The sequence below is a fragment of the Ranitomeya variabilis genome, chromosome 6 (genome assembly GCF_051348905.1).
Source record: "Ranitomeya variabilis isolate aRanVar5 chromosome 6, aRanVar5.hap1, whole genome shotgun sequence".
NCBI classification, from domain to species: Eukaryota; Metazoa; Chordata; class Amphibia; order Anura; family Dendrobatidae; genus Ranitomeya; species Ranitomeya variabilis.
The window spans coordinates 537,087,635-537,111,024 of NC_135237.1; the positions used below are offsets into that span (position 1 = coordinate 537,087,635).

The 23,390-nt window shown below is 45.9% G+C and overlaps 2 protein-coding genes across 5 annotated transcripts in view; one reads left to right on the forward strand and one right to left on the reverse strand.

The window, feature by feature from the left end:
- Positions 1–3,037, reverse strand: part of SAMD12 (sterile alpha motif domain containing 12) — a 632,284-nt gene extending 629,247 nt beyond the window's left edge. The window contains exon 1 of one of the 2 annotated variants that reach the window (XM_077271133.1): positions 2,302–2,948. In XM_077271133.1, coding sequence (XP_077127248.1) covers positions 2,302–2,314 — 13 coding nt within the window. In that variant the 5' untranslated portion in view covers positions 2,315–2,948. Of the gene's footprint in view, positions 1–2,301 lie in introns of both variants that reach the window. The other variant, XM_077271132.1, reaches the window with a different exon arrangement.
- A 6,646-nt stretch (positions 3,038–9,683) lies between these two features.
- Positions 9,684–23,390, forward strand: part of TAF2 (TATA-box binding protein associated factor 2) — a 175,949-nt gene continuing 162,242 nt past the window's right edge. Inside the window, exon 1 of one of the 3 annotated variants that reach the window (XM_077271130.1) lies at positions 9,684–9,729. In XM_077271130.1, the coding sequence (XP_077127245.1) occupies positions 9,709–9,729 (21 nt within the window). In that variant the 5' untranslated portion in view covers positions 9,684–9,708. Of the gene's footprint in view, positions 9,730–22,389; positions 22,617–23,390 lie in introns of those variants that run through there. The other 2 variants (XM_077271131.1, XM_077271129.1) reach the window with 2 other exon arrangements.

Below are 23,390 nucleotides of genomic sequence, written 5' to 3' on the forward strand. Positions count from 1 at the left end.
TAAAGAATAAAAATAAAAAATATTGATATACTCACCCCTCCGATGGCCCCGGCTCTCACTGGTCCAAGCGTCTGCCTCAGTTCCTAAGAATGCAGAGTGAAGGACCTTCGATGACGTCGCGGCTTGTGATTGGTCGCGTGACCATTCATGTGACCGCTCACGCGACCAATCACAAGCCGCGACGTCATCGCAGGTCCTACACTCACTGCATTCTTAGGAACGGAGGCACCGCTAAGAGCCAGGGTCCGCCGGAGGGGTGAGTATATCAATATTTTTTATTTTTATTATTTATTTTTTACATGAATATGGATCCCAGGGCCTGATCATGAGTTTCCTCTCCTCCAGACCCTGGGAACCATACGCACCGCACACTTCCGATTCCGATTTCCGATATCGCAAAAATATCGGAACTCGGTATCGGAATTCCGATACAGCAAATATCGGCCGATACCCGATACTTGCAGTATCGGAATGCTCAACACTACTCATAATCAGTTCTGAGTCTCTGCCACTCCTCCCGCTCTCTGTTATTGTCTGCAGCTCTGACGTCACATCGACAACACTGCAGCCAATCAGTTTTGAACACTTGAAGAAAGAGAGGTGCAAAAAAGCCCTGGAAAGTCCTAACACCAGCTGAATTGTATCAGTAATTAGAAATCAATCCTGTAACATAGTGAAAAATATCAGCTGGTTCAACTGATGGCCTATAAAAAGATGTCTTATTACCAATGTGCCACACGATAATCTCATGATGGATAAAACCAGTGAGTTGTCTCAAGACCTTCACAACCTTATTGTTGCAAAACATACTGATGTCGTTGGTTACAGACGAATTTCTAAATTACTGAAGGTTCCAGTGGTGCTCCCCACAAGATTTCAGATAGAGGAGTGAAAAGATAAATGAAAAGAGTTGTCCAAGAGCCAAGGACCACCTTAGAGAGCTACAAAAAGACCTGAAATCAGCAGGTACAATTTTGTCAGAGAAAACCATAAGTAATGCACTCAACCTCCATAGCCTGTATGTACGCTCACCACACAAGACTCCATTGCTGAACAAAAAGCATGTTTATGTACGTTTAAAGTTTGCTCAACAACATTTAGACAAGCCTGTGAAATACTGGGAGAATATAGTCTGGTCAGATGAGAGCAAAATTGAACTTTTTGGATATCATAATACACATCATGTTTGGAGGTCAAAAATCACTGCATATCACCCCAAAGACGCCATAACAACAGTGAAGTTTAGAGGTGGGAACATCATGGTGTGGGGCTGTTTTTCAGCATACGGCACTGGCAAATTTCATGTGATTGAAGGAAGGATGAAAGGACAAATGTGCCGAGACATCTAGATTGTGAGCCCCAATGGGGACAGCGATGATAATGTGTACAAACTGTAAAGTGCTACGGAATATGTTGCCGTTATATAAATAAAAGATTACTATTATTATAACTCTCTAGTCATTTCAGAGAAATTAATCGAAAATGTATGGATGAAACTGAAGAATAGGGTCATAGAAAGAGCCCACAGGACCTTCAGGATGTGAAGAGTGTTTGTGTGGAAGAATAGGCCAAAATCACACCTGAGCAATGCCTGCGACTAGTTTCTCCATACAGGAGGCGTCGTGAAGCTTAATCACCAGCCAAGGCTTTGGTACTATTACATACATTTCAGTAAGTGTGTACAATACTTTTTTCCCTGTGTCATTTCTCATTATTACACATAATTTATGGACATCTACGATTTGATTTCTTTGCCGTTGTGGATTGGACGGGTTGTTAACGACATCTGGTGAGAATTTCATTTCAATAGAACCTTTATAAATTGATTTACTTCGATAATTGGTGATGTATTCAATACTTATTTCACCCGCTGCATATTCTACACTAAAGTTACATACTGGTGCCTTATGTGGTGCCGTAGAGTCCAATAGATAACACGCAGTGCGAAGTAACAAACTCAGCTCTGCTATATGAGTGTTGCTGATCACAATTACCCAAAGATTTGCGTTTTCCCAACACACTATAATAATGCACAGTGCGAGGAGGCATAGTTTCTGATTATACAAAATGACAAACTCAGCCCTGCTACACGGCGACAAGCACGGCTCTGCTACATCTCTATAGGTTTACAGCCAGCGCAGCCATGTAGTCGCAGTCAGCATCTTCCCCTATTGTGATGTCACGTCGCAGAGCAGTGATTGGCAGCTGACCAGTGCTATAATTACGTGACGTCATGCCCTTACCCACAGATGCCAGCTGCTGCCACCAGACAGGCTGCAGCCAACAATGGCCGCCACTCACCCTCCACAGCCATGGCCTCAGCAGTCGCGCGCTCCGCACATTATTCCTGCAGTCCAGGAAGCAGATGTCTCTTTTATTCTCACTGAGCCGAGATTTCTTTGCTGTTTTCCCATCAGATGCTGTGAGCAACCTGCATAGAGCGAACCTCAGAGCCAGCCGCAGGGGATCATGGGAGATGTAGTACTTTTAGTTTAAAAAAACGTATCCCGCGCCGCCGTGCGGAGCCGCCGCCGCAGGTGCAGACACGACGTCCCGCAGGATTCTATACTGGGAGAGAAGCGTATACAGAAAATCCGGATTTATGCAATTCACGTCATGTTACAAGAGCGTATCACTCAGCGGCGGACTACGGTTCCCAGTATGCTGCATTCCAGCAGTCAATTCTGGCAGAAAACACGGGTATTTCTCTAAGAACTTCCTAGTCAGGTGCCGAGGAGGTGCAGTGCACAGACCAATGGCTGCTTAGACTTTGCCCTATTTCTGCTCTCACGTCACTGCTCCTTGTGGCGATACTTTCTTGTCTCGGGTTACAGATTATACGCAGACAGTGATTCATTGTTGCAGAATTGGAGAAGATCCTAGGATTGATTGCATTAGGGCGGCATTTATTAAAAAGAAGCAACTTAGCTAATTGTCTCGATTAGAAATATCCCGCCGTTTTGTGTACGCAGCTTTTATCCCAACAGTCCGTCCAATCAACGCCAAGGTTTTTAGACTGTTGCACCAGATTTTCAGTAGAAGAAATCTCTCAGCAATGATCAATTATTCTATATCTCAGTTATTATCAGAAAATCATTTCCTCTTATCTTCCACCAATTCCCCCAACTTTAAAGTATAACAAAGAGGGACACACACTGTGCTGTACATTACAGAAATGGTATTGTATGCTAAGCCAGGACCTAACCTCGCCCAATCCTTTATACCCTCACACAGAAATGTTCATGTTAGTGTTCACGCACAGTACAGTACCCCTTTCATGGCCCTCACACACAATATGATGCCCCTATAATACATTCCACTAGACATAATTTGATGCCCCCCCCCCCACACACAGTTCTGCTACATTAACACACACAAAGCTATGCTACATCAACAAATACACAGCTCTGCTACATTACATTAACAAACACTACTCTGTTACATCAACACAAACAGTTCTGCTACATCACCAAACACACAACTTGACTACATCAACACACAGCTAAAATGCTAATTGCTACACCACCACACAGCTTTGTTACATGAACACACACAGGTATACTACATCAATACACAAACAGCCTTGCTAAGTCAAAACACACTTAACTCTGCTAGAACAAAAACACACAAAACTCTGCTACATCAACAATCACAATTTTGCTAAATCGACACAGTCAACTCTGCTGCAACAAGACACAGCTCAGCTACATCAATACACACAGCTCTGCTTCATCAATAAGCACACTTCTGTGTTATGTCAACACACAAAATTTTATTCAAAAAACCAACATAACTCTGATACACCAACGCACACACAGCACTGCTACATTCATTAACAAACACAAATCGTTAAATCAATACACACAGAGCTCTGATACATCAACCCCAAAAAACAATGCTACATCAAACCAATCGCAACTGCTACATAAACACAACATTGCTACATAAACACAACTCTGCTACATAAACACAAAGGCAACATTTCAAGCACAAGCAGACAAGAAATATTAGAATTTAGTACTGTGGCCTGTATAATTTTGTTTTGTTTTTGTTAATTTTTTAAAACAATAAAAAATGAGTAGAACAAGGCTAGCAGACAGAACTATGCAACGTATGTCTATGAAGCGAAGATTTTTCCAAGACAGATACACCAGGTGTCAGTCTGAGATAACAGACTGTGTAAAAAAAATTATGTTTTTTGTTCATTTTTGAAAACAATAAAAGATGAATAGAACAAGGCTAGCAGACAGAACTATGCAACGTATGCCTGCGAAGAAAAGGTTTTTCCAACACAGATACACCAGGCGTCAGCCTGAGATAACAGACTGTATAAATATATTTTTATGGTTTTGTTAATTTTTGAAAACAATAAAAAATGAGTAGAACAAAACTAGCAGACAGAACTATGCAACGTATGGCTGTGAAGAAAAGATTTTTCCACCACAGATACACCAGGCCTTAGCCTGAGATAACAGACTATACATTTTTTTATGTTTTGTGTTATTTTTTGAAAACAATAAAAAAATGAGTAGAACAAGGCTAATAATAATAATTTTCATTTATATAGCGCCAACATTCCGCAGCGCTTTACAGTTTAACAATTTCAAACATAACAGTCATAAGTAACAACGTTAACAATACAATAATTAAAACAAAATAAGACGACCCTGCTCGTGAGAGCTTACAGTCTACAATGAGGTGGGGGAGATACAAAGTACAGGTGTGTATTTACCATGATGTATTTACAATGATGGTCCAGCCATCTTCAGGGAGTTGGGGATAGATTGAGATAGTGAATGGGCTACACACACATACAAACATAAAATGACTTTGATTAGGGAATGTGATAGGCCGCTCTGAACAAATGAATTTTGAGGGAGCGCCTAAAACTATGCAAATTGTGGATAGTCCTAACTTCTTGGGGTAGAGCATTCCAGAGGATTGGCGCAGCACGGGAGAAGTCTTGGAGTCGAAAGTGGAAGGTACGGATTAGAGCAGAGGTTAGCCGAAAGTCATTTGCAGAGCGCAGCTGTCGGTTAGGCTGATAGAGAGAAATGAGGGAGGAGATGTAAGGGGGTGCCGCACTGTGGAGAGCTTTGTGGGTGAATTGTATCCTGGAATGAATGGGCAGCCAGTGTAACTGGCGAAGAGCGGACACATCTGAATACCAATTAGCTAGATGGACAACCCTGGCTGCTGCATTAAGTATAGACTGGAGAGGGGAAAGTTGAGTGAGGGGGAGGCCAATTAATAGAGAATTGCAGTAGTCCAGGCGGGAGTGGATCAGGACGACATTGAGGGTTTTTGTTGTTTCCATGGTGAGTAAAGGGCGGAATCTAGAGATGTTCTTTAGGTGTAAGTGGCAAGAGTGGGCAAGAGATTGTATATGGGATGTGAAGGAGAGATCGGAGTCAAACATAACACCCAGACAGCGCTCCTGCTGCCGGGGTGTTATTATGGTGCCACCCACGGAGAGGGAAATGTCAGATTTAGGGAGGTTGGTAGACGGAGGGAGCAAAAGAAGTTCAGTTTTGGAGAGGTTGAGTTTCAGATAGAGTGCGGACTGTTGGAGACTGCAGACAGACAGTCACTGGTGTTCTGTAGTACAGCGGGGGGTAAGGTCAGGGGATGATGTGTATAGTTGTGTGTCATCAGCATAAAGATGGTACTGAAAGCCAAATCTGCTGATGGTCTGTCCAATTAGGGCTGTGTAGAAAGAGAAGAGAAGGGGGCCAAGGACTGAGCCCTGAGGTACCCCAACAGCAAGAGGAAGAGGAGATAAAGTGGAGCCAGAGAACAGAACACTGAAGGAGCGGTCAGAAAGATAGGAGGAGAACCAGGAGAGAGCAGTGTCCTTAATGCCTAGTGACTGGAGCCTAGAGAGTAGTAGAGGGTGGTCAGCAGTGTCAAAAGCTGCAGAAAGGTAGAGAAGAATGAGCAGAGAGTGGTCACCATTGCATTTTGCTGTCAGAAGGTCATTGGTCACTTTGATGAGTGCAGATTCTGTCGAATGTAGGGGATGGAAACCGGACTGTGAAGGGTCTAGGAGGGTTTGAGTGGAGAGGTAATGGGTAAGGCGGGAGTAGATCAGGCGCTCCAAGAGTTTAGAGATGAAGGGGAGATTGGAGACTGGTCTGTAGTTATTTGTGCAGGATAGGTCGAAGGCGGGTTTCTTTAGTAATGGAGTAATGATAGTGTTTGAAAGAGGAGGGGAAAATGCCTTATGAGAGGGAGAGATTAAAGATTGTAGTTAGGTGAATTGTGACAACTAGAGAGAGAGACTGGAGGAGATGAGAGGGAATGGGGTCAGTAGTGCATGTAGTTGGACGAGAAGAAGAGAGGAGCTTGTAGACTTCTTCTGTGATGGGATCGAATGTGGAGAGTGAGCCAGGGGAAATGCAGGGAGGGATGGGAGTCACTGCACTTAGTGGCTGGGAGCGGATTTCCTGACGGATGTTATCTATTTTCTCTATAAAGTGGGAGGCCAGGTCATCAGCACAAATGTCTGTGATAGAGGCTTGTGCTTTTGGCTTGAGGAGGGAGTGAAAGGTGTCAAATAGCAATCAGAACTATGCAACGTATGTCTGCAAAGCGAAGATGTTTCCAAAACAGATACACCAGGCATCAGCCTGAGATAACAGGCTATACATTTTTTTTTTGTTTTTTATTAATTTTTGAAAACAATAAAAAATGAGTAGAACAAGGCTAGCAGACAGGACTATGCAACATATGTCTGCGACGCAAAGATTTTACAAACACAGATACACCAGGTGTCAGCCTAAGATAACAGACTGATCTAAATGTGGCCTTGATTTTTTTGGGAACAACAAAATTGTGTCAACACGTTGCCTATGACACTAAAAAAAAATGGAGTACTAAAATTGTAAGATATTTTGCGCAATAATAATCTTTATTTTTATATAGCGTTAGCATAATCCTCGGCACTTTACAGTTTTTGCACACATTATCATCGTTGTCCACGCAAACACGGAGAGAACATACAAACTCCTTCTAGATGTTGTCCTTGGTGGGATTTAAACCCAGGACTCCAACGCTGCAATGCTATCCACTGAGCCACCGTGCTGCCCAATGATATGCGTTGCGTGTGGCGTACAACTCACAGTGATAAATATAAGAACTGTAGCTAATTATTTTTGGGCCAGCTACAGATTTTTGGGGCAGCAAAATGGTGTCCAAAAATGTTGCAAGACACTACAAAATTTTAGATAGTAACAAATTGCCACAGATAACTGCAGCTAGGTATATATTAAATAAGCAGCAGCAGACAGTAATGGATCTATGTACTCACATACAGTGCCTGCAGGCCTTGCACTGATGTGGATATGTGCACATAGACTCCCCTGCCTACCTAGCGCTACAATCTCAGTACCTCCGAATAAGCCCTAAAAAGGACTGTTGGTGTCTCAGGATTTGTGGACTGAACACTAGCAGACCCACACTATTAACAGGACGATTCTGACCCTCTCTCAGCAGCAGCTCTCCCTACACTAGCTAAGTCCGGAATAGAATGCGGGAGCAGGGTGGCGCCAGATCTCTTATAGACCTGATGATGCTATGCGGGCAGCCAATTACTGTAATACCACAACAAAGATGGCTGCGGCATTACAGTGCATGGCAGACAATCCCTGCATGTTCATTGGTGCTCTAAAAAGCACCAGAATTGCTGGGCGGAGACCCGAGCTCCCGACGAATAATCACGGAAATACTCGGTGTTCGCCGAGTACACCGAGCATAGTGATACTCGAGCGAGTACCGAGTAGTGGTGAGCACGTTCGCTCATCACTAATGATCATGCTATTATCTGTACACTGACACTATACATTGTATACTATGTACAGAGTGCCTGTGTATAATGTCACTGGTGATCACTGTATTACCTGTACACTGACACTATACATTGTATACTATGTACAGAGCTCCTATGTATAATGTCACTGGTGATCACTGTATTACCTGTACACTGACACTATACATTGTATACTATGTACAGAGCGCCTGTGTATAATGTCACTGGTGATCACTGTATTACCTGTACACTGACACTATATACAGAGCTCCTGTGTACAATATCACTGTTGATCTCTGTATTACCTGTACACGGACACTGTATACGATGTACAGATCTCCTGTGTATAATGGAACTTATGGTGATATTAGTATTGTGTTTTTTTTATTAATGATCAGTATTGTAGTATTCGGTCACTATGTTGTGGTAATATGTGATCTGGTCCTGGTGTGGTGGTATTTGTTCCTTGTGTTTGCTATTATTCGGTCACTGTGGTGGAAATATGTGGTCTGGTCATGGTGTGTCGGTTTTTGTTACTTGTAAGTGGAATTATTTGATCACTATATGGTGGTAATATGGTGTCTGGTCATGGTGTGGCGGTATTTGTTCCTTGTATGTGGTATCATTGGTCATCATGTGGTAGTAATATGTGGTCTGGACATGGTGCGGTGGTATTTATCCCTTGTATATGAGATTATTCGGTCACTGTGGTGGTAATATGTGGTCTGGACATGGTGTGGCGGTTTGTGTCCCTTGTATGTCGTATTATAAGTCACTATGTGGCTGGTAATATGGTGTCTGGTCATGGTGTGGTGGTATTTGTCCCCTGATATTATTGGTCATTTTAAAAATTGAACAATAAATAAAAATATACCCAAATTGTACTTTATATTTTAACAAATGTTTAGTAAGTTGCAGTAGAGTCCGGCCAGAATAGTCTACCTTGTCTTGGTATTGGATTAAAAAATCTTTTGGCCCAAACAAAAGCTGCTGGTTATGTATGTGGTGATGGGAACTGTAAATGTGTGATTGGTGAGGATGTGGTGCAGAAGTGGAGTTTTTCCAAGAGAGGGTGGTGGGACTGTTGATGGTTCGAGGGGTGGAGGCGGGGCTGGGGTGGAGCCTGGGCAGAGTCTCAAGGGGGGGCCACGAAAAGTTTGCCAGCATGGGACCCCGAAATTCCTAGTGGCAGCCCTGGTCCCACTGCACCAACCCCGCTGCACTACACATGCCAACTCCTAACAGCATGTAATATACTTACGGTCAGGATTCAACTCTACTTGCCGGTGCCATTGATCATCACATGACCACTTTTATGCGTCTTTATACTTACGGCCATGTGCCAACTAGGTCCTCTTACTGCTTCCCTCAATTAATTATCAGGAGGAGCAGCTCTTCACACATCAGTGTAAGTGAGCAAGCGCCAAACTGAAAACCTATATATATTCTCCTCTACCGTACATATAATATATATATTCATCATTGCTGTACATATGTGTACACAGTGATGTTTTCAGCCAGAGCTTCAAGCAATTTCACAAATTCTCAGTGTGCAACCAAAACGCTGAAGTTGTGAAGTCCGCAGTAATGACAGAGTTGCTGAAATGAAAGAAAGCTTCCATACATAAGATACCGGAATAGAATTTATCATCAGAGATTAGAATAATTGGGGCTTGTTATGAGCCGCTCCCCACCTCAGGCCTACAGCTCAGCTCCGTGCCTTATATAGATGGTGCCATGTATAGAATGGTGTATTATTGGGTACGGCCAGCAGATGGCAGCAGCTACACATGTCTGACACAGAGGGGTTCCCATGGCGATTGTAGAACTTCCAGATGTGTAGCTCCACACAGTGGTGAATTGCGGGTAAAATAACTGGGGCAGTTGCTGAATTCTCCATAATGGCCCGCGCTGTCCTCCAGGTTGGTCTCGGGCACATTCACATTTTTTTTTGGTATATGATGCTCCAAAATTACTACTAGTTCAAATGTTTTTTACCTTTTTGAATATTAACCCCTTTCTACATCACACGTAATGATCCGTCCATGTGACCTGGGCCTATTTGACCATGAACGAAATATTACGTCATCGCGATCAGCCGCGCACACGGGGGGGTGACCGAGCGGTCTCGGTCAGGTGTCAGCTGACACCCGGCACTTTAACCCCCAAAATGCTGCGATCTAACACAATTTCAGCATTAGGAAGCCGGCAGAGGGCTGACAGCCCCTCTGCCTTTGGATCGCAGAACTCATGGGCGGGTCCCGATCGTTGCCATGGTGACCCAATGTCATCATGACATTACAGAATGCTGTAGATAAGCCCCTGATGCTCTGGGCTTAGCTCATCTTCGATTTTGGGGGTGACAGGTTCCCGTTAATATATTTTTTGCTTACATCGAACCTTACAAGCACTAATTGTACAAATATTTGATCTTTAAAAGTAGAGAGATTTTTTTGCAGATTTTCCTTTCCCTTAAGCTCTAACAATAAGAGCAATAGTCTCCTATGGAAATCTGACTCTTTGCTCATTATTCTGGGTATATTAACCCTGTGTTTGCAGATCCATTTGGCAGATGCTTCCGTATGGTTATAGGTGTATAATAACAGCGAAAACAGGAGCGGTGGATGGGAGTATTTATTAGCTGGCTCCTGCACTCTAAATAAATACTTTAAAAAAATTGGCTTGGGTTCCCCTCTATTTTTGATAACCAGCCAGGCGAAACTCATAGCAGGGGGCTGCAACCCTCAGATATCAGCTTCAACAAAGCTGGTTATTAAGAATAGAAGGGTCCCCACGCCATATTTTTAAATTATTTAAATAAATAATTTAAAAAAAAACACGTGGGGTCCGCCTCTTTTTTGACAACCAGCCTTGCTAAAGCAGACAGCTGGGGGATGATATTCTCAGGCTGGTAAGGGGTCATAGATATTGACCCGCCAGCCTAAAAATAGCAGCCCACAGCCACCCAGAGAGGCCCCATCTATTAGATGCGCCAATTCTGGTGCTTTGCCCAGCTCTTCCCACTTGCCCTGCCCTTGGCAAGTGGGGTTAAAATTTGTTGGGTTGATGTCACTTTTTCTATTGTCCGGTGACATCAAGCCCATGGTTTAGTAATGGAGAAGTGTCTATAAGACACCTATCCATTACTAATTCTATATTATATGGTAAATAAAGACACAGCCAGAATAAAGTACTTTATTAGAAATAAAACAAAACACACTTTTACTTTTTATTTAAAAATAGCAAACACAGTTATACTCACCTAACGCCTTTTCCACCGAAGCTCTCATTCTCCTGTAATAAAACTAAAATAAAAAAACAACAATATACCATACCTGTCTGTTGTTCTGTTCCACGCCGTAATACATGTCTGGGGGATAAACAGTTTTCAACCTGGACAGTGCTAAGATGCGAGGTCGTCCAGGCTGAGAACCACTGGTGACTGAACTGCTGCGAGTACAGCCTCAGTGACCCGTGGTGACATCATCATATAGTGTTGACTTCCAGACTTTATTACCTGTGTCCTTGAAACTTACTGTATCTCGCCTGTCAATTGTTTAATACTGATGCTTCTATTGGAATATAAACATATTGATGATTTTTTTCTGTTATCTTATGCACTTGCACTTTAATGATTGTTATTTCTGTATTTTTATGTATATTGTAGTCTGTGATATATGACTGTAAAGTTGCGCATCCTGTCATTAATTTGCTAATATACCGTAAGTTTGCCCAAATATAATATGGTGGACGCACGAGAGAGGGGTGTGACTTTCAATAGAAATTATTATACAGACCGTTACGGGGACTGGTGCGCGTGTGCCGGATCATTGCTTCTGGCGCCTGGTAGTGACTTGTGCAGGTCACTGACATCATTGGGGACTTCCATGCGACCCGCACCGCCATGATGGCGACGGGAGTGATGCATCTTCCGGAGCTTGCGTTCAGCCACATGCGCCATTATCTAATGGCAGTACCAACACCTAACAGTGGATCCTATAAGAGGGGTATCGGTGACATTTAATTTCATCTTGTCTCCCTGAGGAAGCTAACGCGAAACGCTCGTTGGGGTGCGTGTGGCACCACAGACATGAATATGGGTAAGAGCCATTTAATGGTATGATTCATCTCACCACTACCAGGGATACTACTTAGACAATACTTGACAATTTTACTGTCTATGGTTTCCCCGTGTGGTGTTGTGAATCTACCACTACACTTGCTTCTTCCTACTAGTTGCATTGTCACTTTATTGAGATACCCATTCGGGTGTTCAGGGTGACTCTTTCCTCGGTGGCCAGTCCTGCCCGTTTTCCCCTCCTCATCCCTCTCCTCGCAGAGGGCTGAGCGGAAGACGGCGGTCACTTCCAGTGACCCTCTCCCCCTGGTTAGGGGTCGACGCCGTCTTCTGCGCCGGAGAGTTCATGGCGCGGGAAGGAGGACTGTTTCCAGGACCCTCCATCTTCCAGGGATCCTGATGTTTCCTCATCTTCAGGTAGAGAGTCTTCAATCAACAAACCATCCCCCTCCACCACCTGCCCAGCAGTGATCACCTCTTACCAGACCTCCTCTCTGATAAGGGGACCGAAGAGGGAGAGGGCCGCATTCTCAGCGCCGGGATGCGCTATCACCACAGGAAGGGGAGCAGAAACGCTAGCATATTTTTCCCCCTCTTTATTCAAACTTGCAGGCGCGCGCCCGCCATTTCTCCCTGTCTCAACCTGCTTTTTCTTTCTTTTTGGCGCTTGAGCGCCCTCTTGTGGCAGCCGGCGTTATTGCGGCCGGAAAAAAAAAAAAAAAGACAGGATTTTCTCTGGGAACACCGACACCTGCGGCTACCGCTACTGCTGTCCGTCAGCAGGCTCAGCGCTACTAAGTACTCCACCTGGCAGTATTTCTCCGTGGACAAGATAATATCCACCTATGTCCGACCCCACCCCGGCCTTTGCCCCCTCGGCCATCCATTACGCCTGCGCTCACTGTAAGAAAAAGTGGGCCTCAGGTCAGCCTTCTCCTTTCTGCCCATCCTGCGTTCCTCCTACCATGTCAGTGCCCCAGGAAGCTTCTAGGTCCCGGGATGAGTGCACACCCCCTCCCCCGGAGTGGGCTGTTGCTATGTCTCAATCAGTGTCCGACCTGACTAAGGTTTCTCAGTCCCTGGTCCAGGCACTTGAACGTATCCCGTTTCTCTCTAACGCCACCAGTGCCACGAACGCTTCACACGGCGATTCGCTCGCACCTGTCCTAGACCCTCACAGAGGCAGACCAGGCAAAAGAGACAGAAAACGGCCGGCAGTGGGGGTTTAAGTGCCGGTGCTGGTTCCGTATGCTATTAACCTGCAGATCAGCACCATAGCTGAAGGTTATTAGCGTTTTTTCACATGACTGTTTTCCTTTAAATCCTTAGTGTGTCACTCATGCATCGGGATACTGGCTAGCTCTCCAGCCTGAGTGGCCAGTTCCCCCTGGGTCGGAGCGTGTGTCACTGTCAGGTTCTAAGCTTTAGATCTTGCTCGCACCTGGGAGAGAGCACAGTTCAGACCATGCTGCGCGACCATGCTGCGCGACCATGCTGCGCGACCATGCTGCCGGTGTAAACTATCATTCTTCAGGAACAAAGGCCAGGGCTGGGAAACCAAACCGATAAAATATTATTTTTCTTTTTTGGAGAACGGCGATAAACCCCCAACAAAACGCATTAATGCTCCTGAATTTTTTTTTCTTATTGGTCACGATTACTTTTTTGATCGGAATTTTGGGGTGACGACATCAACTTTTTTTTATTTACTTTTTTTTAACGGTGGAAAAAGGGGATTATTCGAGTTTTGATTTAAAATAAAAGTTGATTTCACGTCATTATTTTTTCAGTCTCTTTAGGGGTCTTGACCCTGTGATCATCTGATCTTAGACCGTAGACTGTACTAGCATTGCATTATGTAAGAAATCGAAGACTGGCCGGGCTGCAAAGGAGACTGTGATTTCTGCTATGTGCTCTGGCATCGCTGCATAGAACACAAGGGATCGGACGATCGCGGCTTCAACAATAAGAACAGTACGGGTAGGTGCACATGTTCAGCAACTGGCAGCGCTTTGGATGCAGCACATGTCCGCTGCCGGCCATTGAACGCAGGTGAATCCGCATGTGCGCACGGACCAGTCTGGATACACCGCTTCCAGTACATTGTACGGGGACATTTATCTTGCAGAGAATCACGTTTCCGTTTCCGCAGGGAGCCGCGGGCGTCTCTGGACACACAGTGGACATGAGATTTCTTGAAATCCCAACTGCTATGCTGTAACATCTGGCCGCTGTACAAGTGCGCAGCATCCAACCCGCAGCGTTTCCTGACCGTGTGCACCTACCCTGAAAAGTAAAAAAAAGTTTACATCACTCCCTATCTCCTCCATTGAAAATAGAGCTATTATTATTATTATTTTTTTTAACTACAATATATTTGTATCGCCGCTTTCAGAAAACTCCAATCTATCAAAATATAACTAATTAAGCCGATCGGTAAAAACTGTAAATGGCAAAAGAAAAATCAAGAACGCCACAATTAAGTTTGTTTTTTTTTTTGTTCGCTGCAATACCACAAAAAAATGCTGCAACAAGTGATCAAAAAGTCACATCTATCCCAAAATGGTACTGACAAAAACATCGTCTCGTCCCGCAAAAAATAAGTCAACAAACAGCGCCATCGGCCGAAAAATAAAAACGCAGCAAGTGTCAGGGTGAAGGCCTAACATTTTTATTTTTTTCCCATCAGTAATAAATAAAAACTGTCCCCGTTTTGTGTCCGTGTGGATAGAGAAATACAAGAGGGTCGGCTCTGGGAAGAAGGGGATGGAAAAATGGAAACACGAAAAAAAACTAAATTTGCAGCAAGTTAAAATGTAGCGCGACCTTTAAAAAAAAAAATAAATATATATATATATATTACTTGTATTTAGGAAATTTCTACCATCATCCAGGGGCCACATACAAATGATCACCTTGAAAATTACCCCGGTACATTTACTTGCACAATTAATTATGGTAACTCATCCTTAGGCCGCTTTCACACGTCCTGGATATTTCCGGTACCGGTAAACATGGTACTGGAGATATCCGTGTGTGTCCTACATGCGGCACACGTGTGGCAACTGTGTGCCGCATCATGACCACACGGACAGCAGCCGGGAAGCAGCGCTACAAGAAGCGCTGTTCCCCTGTATGTGGTGCTGAAGCCGGCTGTCATTCCTTCTCCCCTGCTCGGCTGGCGATCGGCGCGAGCAGGGGAGAAAGAATGGATGAGAAGCAGCGGGCAGAGGCTGAGTAACTAGTGACGTCACTGAGTCTGCGCTCACTCACCGGCATGAACTCCTGTGACCTCAGGAGAATGTAAGTGATGAGGTCACTGTGACAGAGCTTGAACTGCTGTGACCTCATCACTTGCATTCTCCCACGGTCCTGAGGTAACAGGAGTTCATGCCGGCGAGCGAGCACAGACTTGGTGACGTAGGCGCTAGTTACTGAGCCTGTGCCCGCTGCGTATCATTCGTTGCCCAGTAGTTTACAGCCGGGGCAGTTCCATTAGCACTGCTCCCGGTTGTAAACTGTACATTCCCCCAGATGTGGATTACTGTGTGGGACTGACAGTACGCCGGACAGGTAGTGGGATATTGTTGGTTTATTATTGTCACTTTTTACAGATCGAGGGCTTCCCTTGGAATGGCAGACTAATAAAGATGGAAAAACTGTGTATATTGTTTTATTTCATCAAAAGACTTTATTCTTACTGTGTGGTGTTTTATTAACCCAATGTTAGTGGTCGAGTTCCCGCCTCTGCACAGGGGGAATCTCGGGCCATCTCCGCTGCGGTCTCCCATTCTTCTTCTGCCGCAGTGGAGCCTGCTCAGCAGAGATGTCGGTCCCAGCGTCTGGATCAGTCTGACTCTGTGCAAAGGGTTACTGCTGCTTTTCCAGCTTCTGCCATTGAAGCCAGTGCTGGGCAGCGTCGAGCAGACGCTTTTGGGACTAAGTCCTGCTTTTCCTCTTCTGATCACGCCCAGGGCAAGATCTCCCCTCGGAGATCGAGGGTCACATGCTCAGAAACTGAAGCAGCTTCCCATTGGTCTTCCAGGAAGGTCCTGAAGGTGCTCAACTTCTGTGGCAGCCTCCCATTGGTCATTTTGGGAAGGTCCTGTACATGCTGCAGCTATAAAAGGTTTGCATGACCGCACGGCCATGCGCTAGTACACATTTGTATACGTGTGTGTGTGTTGATGAGTCCAAGTCGTTCTTAAATATCCCATCCCTATTGTATGACTGTTCGCGTAAGGTGGATGATTGCTATCTAGCGCCCGACTGAACTCTCAGCGTTATAACACACGAAACAGCATCTACTACTGTGACGGCCAGTACGGCGCCACGGGCCATTAGAGCGCTTCCTTAGCCTAAGTCCGGGTGGTTAGTGGCGTCCGCCAGTACGGCACAGTTCGCACTCTTGTGCTCAAAATTATTATTTCTATTTTTCTCTTACACCCCATAGCGGTGTCGAGCGCAAGTAGTCTAGACGGACTCAAATCCCGAGTCTTGGGACTGAGTTCGGTGACTCCTTGCTTGTGCTCTTTTGTGCTGTACTGCGGCCCTGTGACTTAACAGGGTTCGCTTCCACCGTCATATAGCGCTACCATTTGCTAGCAGCAGGTTCTCTCCTGCACGGTGGACCCCGGACTGCGAACGCACCTAATAACATCTCACCTTTTACTCGGTGCGTTCCACCAGTCCTAACACCCTTTACTAACTATAGGATTAGTAATGAAGAGGTGTCTTATTGACGCCTCTCCATTACTAAGCCGGCTTATTGTCACCTTACAATTATGAAGGTGACATTAACCCCTTTACCCCCAAGGGTGGTTTGCACGTTATGGACCGGGCCAATTTTTACAATTCTGACCACTGTCCCTTTATGAGGTTATAACTCTGGAACGCTTCAACGGGTCCTGGTGATTCTGACACTGTTTTCTCGTGACATATTGTACTTCATGATAGTGGTAACATTTCTTTGATATTACCTGCGTTTATTTGTGAAAAAAATGGAAATTTGGCGAAATTTCGCAATTTTCCAACTTTGAATTTTTATGCAATTAAATCACAGTGATATGTCACACAAAATACTTAATAAGTAACATTTCCCACATGTCTACTTTACATCAGCACAATTTTGAAACCAAAATTTTTTTGGGTAGGGAGTTATAAGGGTTAAAAGTTCACCATTAATTTCTCATTTTTACACCATTTTTTTTTTTAGGGACCACATCTCATTTGAAGTCATTTTGAGGGGTCTATATGATAGAAAATACCCAAGTGTGACACCAATCTAAAAAGTGCACCCCTCAAGGTATTCAAAACCACATTCAAGAAGTTTATTAACCCTTCAGGTGTTTCACAGGAATTTTTGGAATGTTTAAATAAAAATGAACATTTAACTTATTTTCACAAAAAATTTACTTCAGCTCCAATTTGTTTTATTTTACCAAGGGTAACAGGAGAAAATGGACCCCGAAAGATGTTGTACAATTTGTCCTGAGTACGCTGATACCCCATATGTGGGGTAAACTACTGTTTGGGCGCATGGGAGAGCTCGGAAGGAAAGGAGCGCCATTTGACTTTTCAATGCAAAATTGACAGGAATTGAGATGGGACGCCATGTTGCGTTTGGAGAGCCACTGATGTGCCTAAACATTAAAACCCCCCACAAGTGACATCATTTTGGAAAGTAGACCCCTAAGGAACTCATCTAGATGTGTTGTGAGAACTTTGAATCCCCAAGTGTTTCACACACTTTATAACGCAGAGCCGTGAAAATAATTTTTTTTTTTTCCCAGAAAAATTATTTTTTAGCCCCCAGTTTTGTATTTTTCCAAGAGTAACAGTTGAAATTGGACCCCAAAAGTTGTTGTCCAATTTGTCCTGACTCTGAGTACACTGATGCCTCATATGTGGGGGGGAACCACCGTTTGAGCACATGGCAGAGCTCGGAAGGGAAGGAGCGTCATTTGGAATGCAGACTTAGATGGAATGGTCTGCAGGCGTCACATTGCGTTTGCAGAGCCCCTAAAGTACCTAAACAGTAGAAACCCCCCACAAGTGACCCCATATTGGAAACTAGACCCCCCCAAGGAACTTATCTAGATGTGTTGTGAGAACTTTGAACCCCCCAAGTGTTTCACTACAGTTTATAACGCAGAGCCGTGAAAATAAAAAATCCTTTTTTTTTTCCACAAAAATTATTTTTTAGCCCCCAGTTTTGTATTTTTTCAAGGGTAACAGTTGAAATTAGACCCCAAAAGTTGTTGTCCAATTTGTTCTGAGCACGCTGATATCCCATATGTGGGGGGGAACCCCTGTTTGGGCGCACGGGAGAGCTCAGAAGGGAAGGAGCACTGTTTCACTTTTTCAACACAGAATTGGCTGGAATTGAGATCGGATGCCATGTCGCGTTTGGAGAGCCCCTGATGTGCCGAAACAGTGGAAACTCCCAACTCTAACTGAAATCCTAATCTAAACACACCCCTAACCCTAATCCCAACAGTAACCCTAACCACACCTCTAACCCTGACACACCCCTAACCCTAATCCCAACCGTAAATGTAATCCAAACCCTAACCTTAGCCCCAACCCTAACCTTAACTTTAGCTCCAACCCTAACCCTAATGGGAAAATGGAAATAAATACATTTTTTTTAATTTTTCGCTAACTAAGGGGGTGATGAAGGGGGGTTTGATTTACTTTTATAGCGGGTTTTTTAGTGGATTTTTATGATTGGCAGCCGTCACACACTGAAAGACGCTTTTTATTGCAAAAATTTTTTTGCGTTACCACATTTTGAGAGCTATAATATTTCCACATTTTGGTCCACAGAGTCATGTGAGGTCTTGTTTTTTGCGGGACGAGTTGACGTTTTTATTGGTAACATGTTCGGGCACGGGAGATTTTTTGATCGCTTTTTATTCCGATTTTTGTGAGGCACAATGACCAAAAACCAGCTATTCATGAACTTCTTTTGGGGGAGGCGTTTATACCGTTCCGCGTTTGGTAAAATTGATGAAGCAGTTTTATTCGTCGGGTCAGTACGATTACAGCGATACCTCATTTATATCATTTTTTTATGTTTTGGCGCTTTTATACGATAAAAACTATTTTATAGAAAAAATAATTATTTTTGCATCGCTTTATTCTGAGGACTATAACTTTTTTATCTTTTTGGTTATGATGCTTTATGGTGGCTCGTTTTTTGCGGGACAAGATGACGTTTTCAGCGGTACCATGGTTATTTATATCTGTCTTTTTGATCATGTGTTATTCCACTTTTTGTTTGGCGGTATGATAATAAAGCGTTGTTTTCTGCCTTGTTTTTTTTTTTTTTCGGTGTTCACTGAAGGGGTTAACTAGTGGGACCGTTTAATAGGTCAGGTCGTTACGGACGCGGCGATACTAAATATGTGTACTTTTATTGTTTTTTTTTAAATTTAGATAAAGAAATGTATTTATAGGAACGATATACACTCACCGGCCACTTTATTAGGTACACCATGCTAGTAACGGGTTGGACCCCTTTTGCCTTCAGAACTGCCTCAATTCTTCGTGGCATAGATTCAACAAGGTGCTGGAAGCATTCCTCAGAGATTTTGGTCCATATTGACATGATGGCATCACACAGTTGCCGCAGATTTGTCGGCTGCACATCCCAAAGATGCTCCATACAAGGCAGGATGGATCCATGCTTTCATGTTGTTTACGCCAAATTCTGACCCTACCATCCGAATGTCGCAGCAGAAATCGAGACTCATCAGACCAAGCAACGTTTTTCCAATCTTCTACTGTCCAATTTCGATGAGCTTGTACAAATTGTAGCCTCAGTTTCCTGTTCTTAGCTGAAAGGAGTGGTACCCGGTGTGGTCTTCTGCTGCTGTAGCCCATCTGCCTCAAAGTTCGACGCACTGTGCGTTCAGAGATGCTCTTAGGCCTACCTTGGTTGTAACGGGTGGCGATTTGAGTCACTGTTGCCTTTCTATCAGCTCGAACCAGTCTGCCCATTCTCCTCTGACCTCTGGCATCAACAAGGCATTTCCGCCCACAGAACTGCCGCTCACTGGATTTTTTTTCTTTTTCGGACCATTCTCTGTAAACCCTAGAGATGGTTGAGCGTGAAAATCCCAGTAGATCAGCAGTTTCTGAAATACTCAGACCAGCCCTTCTGGCACCAACAACCATGCCACGTTCAAAGGCACTCAAATCACCTTTCTTCCCCATACTGATGCTCGGTTTGAACTGCAGGAGATTGTCTTGACCATGTCTACATGCCTAAATGCACTGAGTTGCCGCCATGTGATTGGCTGATTAGAAATTAAGTGCTAACAAGAAGTTGGACAGGTGTACCTAATAAAGTGGCCAGTGAGTGTATATATTTTTTTACACTATAACATTGTCCCAGGGGGGGCATCATGTTATAGTGCAAGATCGCTGATCTGACAGTTTGCACAGCACTCTGTCAGATCGGCGATCTGACGTGCACAGCTCCTGGAGGCTTCCCGGCGCCTGCTCTGAGCAGGCGCTGTGAAGCCACCTCCCTGCAGGACCCGGATGCTGCGGCCATTTTGGATCCAGGCCTGCTGCAGGGAGGAGGAGGTAAGAGACCCTCGGAGCAACGCGATCACATCGCGTTGCTCCGGGGGTCTCCGGGAAGCACGCAGGGAGCCCCCTCCCTACACGATGCTTCCCTATACTGCCGGAACACTGCGATCATGTTTGATTGCAGTGTGCCGGGGGTTAACGTGCCGGGGGCGGTCCGTGACCGCTCCTGACACATAGTGCCGGATATCAGCTGCGATCGGCCGTGCTCGTTCTGTAAGCGGCCAATCGCATATGACGTACTATCCCGTCGGTGGTCTTACGGGCCCACCCAACCTCGACGGGATAGTACGTCTAATGTCAGAAAGGGGTTAACCCCTCATTACCCCACCTGCCAACTCTACAGGGCAGTGAGAAGAACCGGGCAAAGCTCCTGAATTGGAGAGTCTAATAGATGCGCCTTTTCTGATTAGCTGTGGGCTGCTGTCTTTAGGCCGGGGGGCCCAAATCCATGGCCCCTTACCAGTCTGGAATAGCAGCCCCCACCTGTGAGTTTTGCCGGGTTGGTTGAAAAATATAGGGGGGACCTCACATCGATTTTTGTTTCATTTATTGTCCCCTGCTTGCGCTGCTTCCCTGGCGGCCGTCCATGCACACGGAGGACAGTGTCACTGTTCTCCGTGTGGCACGTTTGGCGGCCCGTGTGTCTGGGTAAAAACGGACATGTCTGCGTGTTTTGCACATGGACACACGGTCCGAGAAAAGACGCTGACATCTGCATAGACCCCTTCATTTGAATGTGTCTGTGTGTCAGTGTCTCCGGTACGGGAGAAAACTGTCACCACACGAACCGGAGCCACGGACGTGTGAAACCGGCCCCAATGTGACGGCTGGAGCGGCTTCTCTTCGGTGCAGCTGGGAGGAGGTGATGCTGATCACAGATGCTTTTCCAGGGGTGGCACAAAAATCAAAGGAGGGCACATAGCTGGGGGGCACAGAGATCACAGATCACATAGGAGCACAAATATTGCAGGGGGTCACAGGGATCACAAAGCTGGGAGCCACAGAGATCACAGGGATGCACATAGCTGGGGGGGGGGGGCACAGAGATCAAGGTGGGCCATATAGCTGGAGGGAACAGAAATTACAGAGGGGTACATAGCTGGGGGGCACAGAGATCACAGGGGCAACATAGCTGGGGGCACAGAGATCACAGGGGGACAGAGATCACAGGGGGAACATAGCTGGGGGCACAGAGATCACAGGGGGAACATAGCTGGGGCCACAGAGATCACAGGGATGCACATAGCTGGGGGGGGGGCACAGAGATCAAGGTGGGGCATATAGCTGGAGGGAACAGAAATTACAGAGGGGTACATAGCTGGGGGGCACAGAGATCACAGGGGCACAGATCACAGGGGGAACATAGCTGGGGGCACAGAGATCACAGGGGGAACATAGCTGGGGCAGGGCACAGATCACAGTGGGGCATATAGCTGGAGGGCACAGAAATTACAGAGGGGTACATAGCTGGGGGGGCACAGATCACAGGGGGCTTATAGCTGGGGGGCACAGAAATCACAGGGGGGCATATGGCTGCTGGGGGGCACAGAAATCACAGGGGGGCATATAGCTGCTGGGGGGCACAGAGATCACAGGGGGCACTTAGCTGAGGGGCACAGGGATCCCAGGAGGGGCACAGAGATCACAGGGGGCGCATAGTTGGGGGACACAGAGCTGCCGGCACAGAGGTTCCCCACCCCGGCACTTGGAGTTAGAGCGGGCCGGAGGTTCCCCACACCTGACGTAGAGGAGTATCCAGATATTCCTGCGGGAAACCAGCAGCAGAATCCCCGCGTTACTGAGCCGCCACACTGCAGAGAGAGTGGACGAGTTTTACTGGAGTCCCCACAGTAATGATGGCGGCGGGTGGCGGTCACATGACCAGATATACTATCGCGAGAAGAGACTTGTGCTGGAAGCGGAAGTGCAGCCGGTTTTGGCTCAGTGTTCAGAGCGGGAGACGAGCTGCTGCCGCTGGAGACGGAGAGCGCTCAGTAACCATAGCAACAGAGCGGCGCCGCTCCGGACACCGGGGCCCCGGGCGGCCATAGAGCCCGGGATACCAGCAGGGGGCGCCATGAATAAGAAGAAGGGAGACAAAGGCTTCGAGAGCCCCCGACCCTACAAACTATAAGTATCTGCACCTGAAAGTGTGGTGTATGTGTACTGCTCCTCCTGTCACACCGGTGTGTGTGTGTCTGTACGTGTACTGCTCCTCCTGTCACACCAGTGTGTGTACGTGTACTGCTCCTCCTGTCACACCGGTGTGTGTGTGTACGTGTACTGCTCCTCCTGTCACACCGGTGTGTGTGTGTCTGTACGTGTACTGCTCCTCCTGTCACACCAGTGTGTGTACGTGTACTGCTCCTCCTGTCACACTGGTGTGTGTGTGTGTCTGTACTGCTCCTCCTGTCACACCGGTGTGTGTGTGTACGTGTACTGCTCCTCCTGTCACACTGGTGTGTGTGTGTGTGTGTGTCTGTACTGCTCCTCCTGTCACACTGGTGTGTGTGTGTGTCTGTACTGCTCCTCCTGTCACACCGGTGTGTTTGTCTGTACTGCTCCTCCTGTCACACTGGTGTGTGTGTCTGTACTGCTCCTCCTGTCACACCGGTGTGTGTGTGTGTACGTGTACTGCTCCTCCTGTCACACTGGTGTGTGTGTGTGTGTGTGTCTGTACTGCTCCTCCTGTCACACTGGTGTGTGTGTGTGTCTGTACTGCTCCTCCTGTCACACCGGTGTGTTTGTCTGTACTGCTCCTCCTGTCACACCGGTGTGTGTGTGTCTGTACGTGTACTGCTCCTCCTGTCACACCAGTGTGTGTACGTGTACTGCTCCTCCTGTCACACTGGTGTGTGTGTGTGTCTGTACTGCTCCTCCTGTCACACCGGTGTGTGTGTGTAC